Source organism: Citrus sinensis, chromosome 5 (assembly GCF_022201045.2).
Source record: "Citrus sinensis cultivar Valencia sweet orange chromosome 5, DVS_A1.0, whole genome shotgun sequence".
In the NCBI taxonomy this organism is placed as follows: Eukaryota; Viridiplantae; Streptophyta; class Magnoliopsida; order Sapindales; family Rutaceae; genus Citrus; species Citrus sinensis.
This window is the reverse complement of record NC_068560.1, coordinates 38,744,451-38,755,932: the sequence shown is the minus strand read 5'-3', so window position 1 is coordinate 38,755,932 and position 11,482 is coordinate 38,744,451. Positions and strand designations below refer to the sequence as shown.

At 36.4% G+C, this 11,482-nt stretch overlaps 2 protein-coding genes across 3 annotated transcripts; both read left to right on the top strand.

Annotated features, from left to right (window-relative positions):
* LOC102612558 (bZIP transcription factor 60) lies at nucleotides 1–2,254 on the top strand. The gene is made up of 3 exons (XM_006473806.4): nucleotides 1–433; nucleotides 708–931; nucleotides 1,810–2,254. Exons 1-3 carry the CDS (start codon nucleotides 9–11, stop codon nucleotides 2,055–2,057), a joined length of 897 nt encoding a protein of 298 aa, XP_006473869.2. The 5' UTR covers nucleotides 1–8; the 3' UTR covers nucleotides 2,058–2,254.
* A 1,555-nt stretch (nucleotides 2,255–3,809) lies between these two features.
* LOC102612258 (pyrophosphate--fructose 6-phosphate 1-phosphotransferase subunit alpha) lies at nucleotides 3,810–9,990 on the top strand. Of its 2 annotated transcripts, none has more exons than XM_052442778.1 (19): nucleotides 3,810–4,023; nucleotides 4,612–4,784; nucleotides 5,002–5,114; nucleotides 5,220–5,294; nucleotides 5,387–5,500; nucleotides 5,585–5,652; nucleotides 5,871–5,954; nucleotides 6,330–6,383; nucleotides 6,614–6,694; nucleotides 6,795–6,888; nucleotides 6,966–7,039; nucleotides 7,266–7,376; nucleotides 7,476–7,520; nucleotides 7,597–7,653; nucleotides 7,850–7,954; nucleotides 8,085–8,201; nucleotides 8,337–8,440; nucleotides 8,670–8,835; nucleotides 9,652–9,990. In XM_052442778.1, exons 1-19 carry the CDS (start codon nucleotides 3,934–3,936, stop codon nucleotides 9,703–9,705), a joined length of 1,779 nt encoding a protein of 592 aa, XP_052298738.1. In that variant the 5' UTR covers nucleotides 3,810–3,933; the 3' UTR covers nucleotides 9,706–9,990. The 2 variants fall into 2 exon arrangements, with proteins under 2 accessions (XP_052298738.1, XP_006473868.1); XM_006473805.4 differs by lacking the exon at nucleotides 9,652–9,990 and adding an exon at nucleotides 9,017–9,274.
* The last annotated feature ends 1,492 nt before the right edge of the window (nucleotides 9,991–11,482 follow it).

Sequence of the window (11,482 nt, the reverse complement as noted above, 5' to 3'; positions counted from 1 at the left end):
AAGTAGTTATGGCAGATGATGAATTTTTAGAAGATGAATTTGATTGGAACAATCTTTTGACGGAGTTAACGGATCCATCAACGGCAGAAATTTTCTCAAATCCCTCACCGGATGGTTCGGTGTCTCCGTGGATCGGGGATATTGAGAGCATGCTAATGAACGATAATGATGATAATTCGGAGCTAGAGCCGAATCAGCAATCGTTGGACGATTTCTTTGCAGATGTATTCGTTGATCAGCCTTCGCCTGCTTCTGGTGCTGAGGTGATTGAGCTGCCAACTGACAAGGACCAAAACGGTGCCGATGAATCTGGTAATGCTAGCCCGGCTGAGGAGAAGGTGCTCGATGAACCAGAGGTCAACAACAGCGACAAAAACTATAACGACACTGACAACGATAATGCTGATGATCCCATCTCCAAGAAACGGAGAAGGTATCTGTAAATTCATGGCATACATTTTGCCTTTCTTTTTAATATATGTATGAGATTTCTATGTTTGCTCCTTTTTTTTTTTTATTCTTTTACCTCCTCCGACTATTCGTAGATGGCTAGATGCTCTGTTTCTGATTATTGAATATTGAATGATGTTTTAAGCGTGTTCTGGGTTATTATATTTCCAAATAAATTTATTAATTATTACTGCTATTTGATTTGTGGAGAATGGAAATTGAAGGGCTGTATGTGATGGTTGATCTGAATTTTCCAGGCAGTTGAGAAATAGGGATGCGGCAGTCAGATCAAGGGAGAGGAAGAAGATGTATGTGAAGGATCTGGAGATAAAGAGCAGGTACTTGGAAAGTGAATGCAGGAAACTCGGGCGGTTGCTTCACTGTGTTCTTGCAGAAAATCAATCCCTTAGATTTAGTTTGCAAAAGGGCAATGCATATGGTGCATCCTTGACCAAGCAGGAGTCTGCTGTGCTCTTGTTGGGTATGATTCATGAATTATCTTTCCCTCATATTCTTGGCTCTTGGAATGTGGAGTTATTTATTATTGTGGAGTTGAATTCACCATTAATACAGTATCAGTGTGGCATTGTCTTCAATGCTCTTAATTTTGGTAGTTTCAAAATTTAACTGGCTTGTATATGGCTGAAGCTTTATCTTGTTATTCAAATGCAATCATGTCCACGCGTGTACAGATATGCTGTTCTTCATGTAATCAAAGATTTAGCATCCTCACGATTTTCTCAACTGACAAAATCAACTTGTTGTTCTTGGTCGCACATCAATCTTTCTTTGTTCTGAAGTTTGGTTGAAGAACTTTGTAACTGTTGCTGTACATGTTTATAAAATCTGTTGGCCGAATTTTTCTTGGGATGAGGGTTTTAACCTGTGGCAAATTTTATGCTTCTGTAGTGGTAGGAAAACAGGGGAGTGAATCTAATTCTTAAGTTGTCTAGAGCCTATTGTTGGATTATTTTCACATTGGATCTTCAGGATACATGTAGAAGTTATACTTGGGGTTTTGACAGCAGATAGGCTTTCAAGACTGTAATGTTTTATGACAGCAGTTTTGGCATTTATCATGTTTGATTAACTTTAAAGGCATGCTGCATATGTTGAGATTGTTAAGTTTCCTTACTGATATTCGGGTAACTTTTTGGTCAGATGGTGTACTGTGGTAAAACAGAACCCCTTACCTGGTTATGAGTTTGGTTATGTTTTCCATTTCCTAGGAATGAACTATGGATTTCATTGTTAACGGTTATCATTTGATGGTTTTCATTACGTGGTCGTGTGGGCCTTTCATTTAGTGGCTTGATCTTTTAGGTATGCTGATTAGTACAGGTCTTTGTTGCTTTGCAGAATCCCTGCTGTTGGGTTCCCTGCTTTGGTTCCTGGGCATCATGTGCCTATTCACTCTGCCCAAACCCATCTGGTCACATCTGGAGTCAGTACCACTGGTTCAAGTGGAAGAAAAGGCTCCAGGAAATCTAGTTCAAAGAGAAGCAGGAAGTAAGAATTATCTATTAGCAGTGGTGAAGTCTCGGAGATGCAAAGCTTCAAGGAGAAAGATGAAAATGACTTCTCATGCGCTTAGTGTTTTGGCTTGAGAATGCCTTCACCACCTCCAAGTTTTGGTTTTTCATTTCAGGATATGAGAGGATGGTGAAAGGGTCTATATAATTAGAAGCGAAAATGCTACTGAATGGTTTATGTTATAGGATAAGTCAAAGTAGCTCTATCTTTGAGAACTATGGCATGTGATGTGATGGAACTTTCTTCATAATATTTAGATCGTATTTACTAATTTCATTCTAGAAGTTTAAGAAGAAAGCGTCACATTTATTAATTCAATTGCATAAAAGCTTATCTATGTCCGAGAAAGGAAGACTAGAGAATTTGCTCAAGAAAGGAAGACTAGAGAATTTGCTCAAGACAAGAGAATTTGCATAAAAACTTAAAATCGTTAACTTTTCCAGTCGGGGTTTGGTTAAAAACCATGGCTGGTACCCAGTTTTATGAAATTTGCGTTGAAACTTGAAAAATTTGAAACCTTAAGGAGTAATACTAAAAGCTCCGCAAACATCCAAACTAAAATATACTTGAAAAAAAAGAAAATAGACTTGAAAATTTTTCAAAAAAAAACATAGGCTTGAAAAAGGCTTTTCCCATTGCGGAGAGTTAAGTGAGGGTTACACTACAACGACATAAAACCTGCGTCGAGTTGCTTGTTTGTTTGGTTGGTTGGTTGGTTAACTGGTAAGTCAGTGGGCTTGCGCAAATTTACCAAAATATCCTCCTTTGTCAGCATATTCCAAGCGAATGTGCGGAATTTTCGACCCACCATTCATCATCATCTCTCCTGTCCCAGTCAGCTGTTCAGTGGCCCTGATGATTATCATGTACCGGCAAGCGTATCTATCTCAACTGTCAATTTGAAAACTCACTTATAATTTATAAAATCTTAATACGTGGATCGTTGAGTGGGATTTGAGGTTGGATAATTATAATTTAAAAGATATAATATTAAAATATTTAATAAATGTTAGTTATTATAATTTGTAAGTTATGTTGATATGATTTTTTATTTGTATAATAAAAAATTATTATATTTTTAATAATTTTATTAAATTTATTATTTAAAATTTATATTTATTATATATTACTAATTTTTATTTCATAATTATAATTTTTTTCACAATAACTGTAGTTTAAAAATTACAATATTTCAATTTCAAACGTACCCTTAATAGAGAATCTAATCTTTAATGGATATACATACCATCTCAATCTCATTTGAATTTCTCTCCAATATAATTTGTTCTACACATCATTTTCACAAAATTTGCTCCCCCAATATTATTTCAAAATTTCTTTTATCATTGTAATTTTTATAAAATATACTAGCCAACGAAGTGGTAAATTTTGGGGACCATACTGCGTATATTATTAGTTAATAATTTTATGGCCTAAACTTTCAAGACTCCTTCCCTTGTAATCGTAGAAATGACTATAAATGAGAAGCGAGATTTCAACTAACGATGTGCGGTGTGCGTATGGATGGCAGCAACGTAATATTTATGAGATTATAGGGCCGATTTAGTTGATACTAACGAGGGAAAGATCGGAAGATCTCGAACAAATAAAATAATTGAAAATCAGCGCAAAACGCAATGCACAGAAATAAATAATGAATTAACATACAAAAAAAAAAGAAAACGACGGAGTCAGTGGCATGATCGCAAATAACAGTAGAAACCACGGGTAATCAAGAACACAAGTTCTCCTCAAGCCCGTGGGCTTGGTTGGTAGTATCGCCGGTCCCACTTATCCACCCCTATAAAAGCTTAAAAAGAGCCTTTTAAGGCCGTAACAAACCAAACAAAAACCCCAATCAGTATAGTAGTACTGCACACAACACAGTCAATACCAAATACCAAAAAAACGCAACAAACAGTAATAACCATCCACTGAAACGAAAACACAATGGACTCGGATTTCGGTATTCCGAGAGAACTCTCCGGCCTTCAACAACTCCGATCTCTTTACCAGCCCGAGCTCCCTCCTTGCCTTCAGGTACTGAATGAATCCACGCGTACTTAACATCTCCGTCATATTTTTGGTTTAGCTTTGTTTTCTTTCTATTTCAAGTTTTAGATCGATGACCTCTGCAGAATTATTTTTTTAATTCTCAGTGTGTTGCTTGTTGTTTTTCGGTTGTAGGCTAGATCTGCTGTCGATTTTGGCTGATTTGTTTGAGTAGATCTTATATGTTTGTCTATTTCCATCCAATGCAGAACGGGATTGCACGCTCTCTTCTTGTTAATTTTGCTGGAGACTTAACTGATTCTTCTTTTTTTTTTTAATCAAATTAAGTTTGTAATTTTGTGCAAACTGAATTCAAATTCACTGTCTGGCTTAAAATCTTCATCATCGATACATTTTTGAGTTTCTTATGCAAAAAATGAAAATAAAAAACTTGTTGACTACATTCATCCTTTCTTCATAACGGTACTACTAATTCTGATTTCATATAAAACATTTTTTAAAATGTTATTCTTTTTCCTTTTTAATCCTTCTGACCCGCAATCATTTCATTTTTGGGACATCGCCTTGTTGGCTATTTATTTGTTGCAAATGTTTTCATTCAACGCGAACATGCAGGGAACTACTGTCAGGGTGGAATTTGGTGATTCAACTACAACTGCTGACCCAGCTGATACCCATTCCATTAGCCGATCCTTTCCTCACACTTACGGTCAGCCTTTGGCTCACTTTCTTAGAGCAACTGCCAAAGTACCTGATGCTCAAATTATAACTGAGCATCCTGCTATTAGGTACACATTTGATTAATATTGCTTGCACTAAAACTCATATGATTTCTTTGTGTAATTTTTGCTTTAATTTGAAAGAATGGTGTTGCACTGGTTTGAATTATGAAATGAACTGGCTGTGCCCCAAGGAAAAAAATAAATAAATAAAAGAATTTTGAATTTCTCTGGAATGTGTAGTTACAGAAATTTCATTCATAGATAATCTATTTTCTTACAATAGGGTGGGAATTGTCTTCTGTGGAAGACAATCTCCTGGTGGACACAATGTCGTTTGGGGCCTTTACGATGCGCTCAAGCTACACAACCCTAAGAGTACTTTGCTTGGATTTTTGGGTAAGTAGCATTTCTGTTTCTAGTTTCAGCACAAATGGTTCCTGTAACGAAGCAAACACATAATCCTCTTTTTTGTGTTATGTCAATCTCTGTTTCCATGAACAGGTGGTTCTGAAGGTTTATTTGCACAGAAAACTCTTGAGGTCACAAAAGAAATTCTTTCAACCTACAAAAATCAAGGTAGATTTTGCTGAAGGCAGTTTTATGTTAAGAATTTCAATTCTCACGTGGTCTAAAGTCTGACAAACTTTAAAATAATTGTGCTTGACAAGGTGGTTATGACATGCTGGGACGCACAAAAGATCAAATCAGAACAACAGAGCAAGTCAATGCTGCACTAACTGCATGCAAAAATTTGAACTTGGATGGCCTTGTCATTATTGGAGGTGAATATGCTTTAGGACTTGCACATGTGCTTACTATATATCTTCTCTTTTATGTTATTGAACATGAAATTGGTGCTTTTCAAGGGGTCACATCAAACACAGATGCTGCATACCTTGCTGAAACATTTGCTGAAGCAAAATGCCCAACAAAGGTAGTTCTTGGTCTTGTTTGTTTTTTTTTCCCCTTTGAAATAATAGGCTCCTCCGTATTGTTAGAATTAGTTGGCTTCTTCAATGCCTCTATTGCAGTTATGCACCTCCCGATCTGTATATCTTTTGCAAAGTATGCACCTCCCGATCTGTATATCTTTTGCAAAGTATGATTTTTTGAGTTATATTGATATGTTAATGAACTAAATGGAATTTGCAGGTGGTTGGTGTTCCTGTTACTTTGAATGGAGATCTCAAGAATCAATTTGTGGAAACCAATGTTGGTTTTGATACAATATGCAAGGTATGAGTCAAATATTATGGAATCTTTCAATTTTCACAGAAGCCAAAATTGTTTTGTACATGGTTCCTTCTTGTGTTTTTTCATCTGTTATCCTTTCTATGTAGAACGAAAGTAGAATTCAGGGAAAATTTAAAGATTTATGCCACTGTCATTTATTCACAGAAGAGTATGTGTGAAGAAAATGATCTAGGCCACTAGGAAAAAGGCATCTTGCAGATGAACTGCTCTGAACTAGACTATGAGTCTATTCTAATATGTGCAAACTTTTAGTGTTGCAGTGACCTATAAGCTTTTAGTAGTAATGTAACAGTTGATTTTGTCATTATTATTTTTATAGAGGCCATATGCGAACTAACAGTCCTTCCCTATGTTCAGGTCAATTCACAACTGATCAGTAATGTGTGCACTGATGCTCTCTCTGCAGAGAAGGTAATGGGTTCTTCTGACATAATTCGATATCTCCTCTTAGAACTTGTCATTCAGTCTCTACTTGGATCTGAGAACAATAATGTGGCATAAGCATGCAGGGACAATAGTGTGGCATTGTTAAACTTGCATAATGAAGCTTTTGACGTTGGTAGATTAGAAACGTTTTTAATATATGTTTCCCACCCCCTGCTGTTGTCTTTCCAGAAGCTCTAACTTCTTTCCCTTTTCAGTATTATTATTTTATTCGTCTGATGGGTAGGAGGGCATCACATGTTGCTTTGGAATGCACCCTTCAGTCTCATCCGAATATGGTTTGCATTTCTTGCTTGTTGCTATATTTCTGTGGTGTAGCTATTATATGCCTTCTACATTTATGAGCACTTTGTAAATCATCTATATGAACTTTTGCAGGTAATTCTAGGTGAGGAAGTGGCTGCTTCAAAGCTTACTCTGTTTGATCTAACGAAACAAATTTGTGATGCTGTTCAAGCCAGAGCAGAACAAGGTTTTGAACTTTATTGCTTTAGTTTTATGTTGCTTCTGACTCTTTCCATTGTTGCTAACCTAATGTATTTGGACCAGACAAGAACCATGGGGTCATCCTGCTGCCAGAAGGGCTCATAGAAAGCATTCCTGAAGTATATGCTCTATTGAAGGTAATTCACGCATCTATCTAAGTAGTGGTTTCTTTTGTGGTGCCTCTTCTCTCCTGCTCTCTCAGTCCCTCTGCAGCAAGAAGAGGTTTCTCTTGTTTGAATCTCCATTTTATTGATGTTGTTTCGTCCTTTCCTGCAGTAAAGTTTTCAACAATTTTCATGGTTACTTGTTATACAAGTCTGTAAGTGTGACATTGTGATTTAACATTGCCTTTTTGTACCTCAGGAAATTCACAGTTTGCTGAGGCAAGGAGTTCCTGTTGATAACATTTCTTCTCAACTTTCACCCTGGGCGTCTGCTTTGTTTGAATTTTTACCACCCTTCATCAAGAAACAGGTTCTAATTTCTGTCGACATTTCCCATTTTTAAGATTCTTGCCAGTTAATATTAACGTTAATGACTGATGATGCTTATCTAATATTTTTGATGTCACAGCTTCTTCTTCAACCCGAGTCAGATGATTCTGCACAATTATCCCAGGTGATACACTTGAGACACTTGTTATGTAAAAACAAATGTCTTTGGATTCTAGATATCTCATTTTATACATTTCCAGATTGAGACGGAGAAACTTCTTGCACATCTTGTGGAAGTTGAAATGAACAAGCGCCTGGTATGATGGCTATCTTTTGTTGCTTTCCTATTATACCATCCTCTCTCTCTCTCAAAGAAACAATAAAATAAATTATAATATCAGTGATACTTATCATGACCAATCTGAATATTCTTATATATCTTTTCTTCTTTACTGGTTGAACATTAATTATGATGAAAGTTTTAGTTACTGATATTTTTATTGTTTTGTACAGAAAGAGGGCACGTACAAGGGTAAAAAGTTCAATGCAATCTGCCACTTTTTCGGTTATCAGGCTCGTGGATCATTGCCATCGAAATTCGACTGTGACTATGCCTACGTAAGTTATCACCTAGTGTTGCCCTGGCTCCTCAGAATAATCCATGTTTTCCTTTGTCTTTTTTTGTCTTTTTGGTGCTAGGTCTCCTATGTGTACTGTGTTAATAAATTATCATGTAATATACATTCAGGTTCTTGGACACATCTGCTACCATATTCTTGCTGCTGGTTTGAATGGTTACATGGCTACTGTGACTAATCTTAAGAATCCTGCGAACAAGTGGCGTTGTGGTGCTGCTCCAATTACAGTTAGGTTTTCATTCTTTTCAATTGTATAGTTTGTCTCGTTCAAATGGAGCTCAAATATTTTAGTTTTCCTCATCCTTTTGTAAGGCGACTTGTTGAATTCTTTTGCTACTTTTGCTACTTTTGCTAAACCTCAGTCAATGATGACTGTAAAACGTTGGTCTCAAAATCCGGGTGCTTCTTCAATTGGACGACCGGCTATTAACCCCGCTACTGTGGATATGAGAGGCAAAGCTTATGAGTAAGTCCCTTTTCACTGTCCAAATTTTGCATGTTTAAGATGCTTCTTGTGACTGAAGAAAATGAGAACAAGTACAGAATTTTAATGATGAAATAATTACATGGGGTGAAGTCATGTTTGCTGTAATTCTCTCTCTTTCTGTCATACACAAATACACAAACACACAAACAATGGGGATACAAGTTCAATGGCAACTTTGATTTTATCTACTGTATGGTGTTGGTTGCAGGCTCTTGAGACAAAATGCAACAAGATTCTTGTTGGACGACCTCTACAGAAATCCTGGACCCGTTCAGTTTGATGGTCCTGGTGCAGATGCTAAGGCTGTAACTCTGTGTGTTGAAGACCGGGATTACATGGGCCGTATTAAGGAACTGCAGAAGTATCTAGACGAGGTGCTTAAATCTTGTTATTTCTTTGTTCTTTATGTTCTTATATATGTGTGTGTGCGCGCGCGACATATCTTTCAAATTTTCATCTTTTATTTGAGCTTTATGATGTGTGTGCTCGTGCAATTGTGGATTCCACTTAGTGTTTCCTTGTTTTTTTTTTTTCTTTTTCCAATTTATTTCCCAGGTTCGAACCATAGTGAAACCAGGTTGTTCACAAGAGGTACTGAAAGCAGCTTTGAGTGTTATGGCTTCTGTGACGGAAGTTCTCTCAGCAATGTCTGCATCTGGAGGCCAGACAACACTTTAAGACGAAGTTGGCTGATTATGCTTTGCTTTCTTCTTTAAGACAACTTAGCTGATTATGCTTGCTTTCTTCTTCTTTTGCCAAGCCATTTACTGTGTATTGGTAGTAATGAATTGAGTTCATTCTCTTTTGTTATTCTATCCAGTGTTACATTTTTGTCCGATATAGATAATAACTAGAGAGGTATGCATTGCGAGTTTTTGGAAGATCAAAATTTTTCCAGCGGTTTAAATCCTCAGTGCATCAATATGGCAATCAAAGATTCTTATAGATTCTTACTGGCTACGGTGACTGGATGTAGCCAAGCCAATACTAGCTTTTCTATTTTTTGAGATACCCGTTAAAGAAATCAATCGCTGTTACTGAAGAATAATTTGCGAGTTTTTTTAGTGCCATTTTTCCGTAATGAACGTGAAATTTGTCTTATATTTTGATCATTGCACCTTTTTGCTCAGGAACAAACTTCGGCTCGATTGTTCTAGTGTTTTTATATCAATCAAACATTGAATTTTCAGGTTCTTTACCGAAAAAGAGAAAAGTTACCTACCAGTGTCAGCCCGACTTCCTGAGGCGGAAATTTTATATGCACAAAAGCAAATTTATGTGAAACACAGAAAATACCAACTGGGTAGATGAAATAGAAAATCAGCCTGATCAAGTCTTCTTCTCTTTGTCACTGCGTCTGCTCTCAATCTTCCCGTTGGAGGAATGATCCAGGGTTTAGGTTTGGTTAGGGTCAGGTATGCGATTGTCTATTCTACTTAGTTGAAGGAATTTAAAAAGTATTTTCTTCGTTCGTTTTTCCTTTGAACCGTCCTCTGCTGTCTAAATTGAAGTTGTTACTTTTTGACGCATACTGAAGGCATACTGCTGTACTGTATTCTTTAATCAGATTCAGATGTTCACTCGCTCATTTTTATCCTGCTTTATTAAACCATACAAGGAGAGAATACAATGCAGGGAGTTCATTCGTAATTTATAATTAGAGAAAAGGAGAAAGAAAGATCTTATAAAGCTCAAATTTTGCTGTTCCCATTTCATGGGCTTGGTCAAGGCCACATAACCCCTATTCCAAATTCCAAACGTGTATCTTATCCTTGAGAGGTCTTAAAAATCACAGTGATCACAAGGAACTGATTCGATTACACTAGAATCTACCGTGTATGATTTTTGCAGTGACGGTGGGATAGGAGTTAGGGGGTTTAAGGGTAGGGATGGCAAAATTCTCTACGGTTTTGGGGCTCCATGGAGCTCCACCCCAAATGGGAAAAATTTTTAATAATTTTTGGAGAACGGGGTGGAAAGTGGGGGGAAAATAATCCCCAAATTGTTAACGGGGTGGGGTTTGGTATTGCACTCCCCACCCCACCCCACTCCAATCCCCATTATATATAAATATGTTTTTAATTTTTATTTAGTAATTTTTATTTAGTAATTTTTATTTTATCAACTATTATGTCAATTAATAATTTTTTTAATTTTTATGTAATATAAACAAGATATGAATAAAAGAAAACCCTACAATATTTTTCAATTCTAAAACATTATTATGTTTTCTTTTCTCTTTTAAGGTGTTGCTCTCTTTAAATATTTTTCACTTTTAATATCATTTTAAGATATTGTTTCAAACTTTTAGAGATTGTTTAAAAAAAATTAAATACTTCATAATATGGTGATAATTTTATTTTAAGTTTCTAATTTTTAATTTACTAAAATCATATATTTATATTTACTATAAAATATGTAAATGGAGAATGGGGAAATCATTCCCCATGTGGGGATTCACCATCCCCAACCCACTAAATTTATTGAGGAATGGGGTGGGAAATGGAGGCAAAAAATTTTAATGGGGTAAGCCTCCCCACCCCCACCCCACCCCCACCCCACCCCATTGCCATCCCTATTTAAGAGTTATATTGAGAAGTTAAAAGCTAGTGGGTCAAGTAATTTAGTTGAACTTATTATTAAACTGGAGGTTTCTGTGAATCCCCTGAGTTGTCCTGTGTATGATGCTAGTTTTACATTGGTGCTGGATATAGCTAAGCAGCTGGATGTGGGCCGTGTGGCTGTTGCCGTATTTTTCACTCAATCGTGTGCTGCTATTGCCATTTACTGCGCTATGCACTTGGAGATGTTAGATGTTACTACGGTGGGGTTAGGCCGGTTCCCTACTTATAGTATAGATCAAAAAAATAAAAAAATACATAAGAAGAAAGACATGAATCAAAACCTCCAATCAAAAAAGAAAATATATAATAGATTAAAAGGGTATGCAACACTACTGCCTAACATGAGAGATTTTCCTGGACAGCCAGATGAATAAGGTTAGATAAATAGGTGGAATAC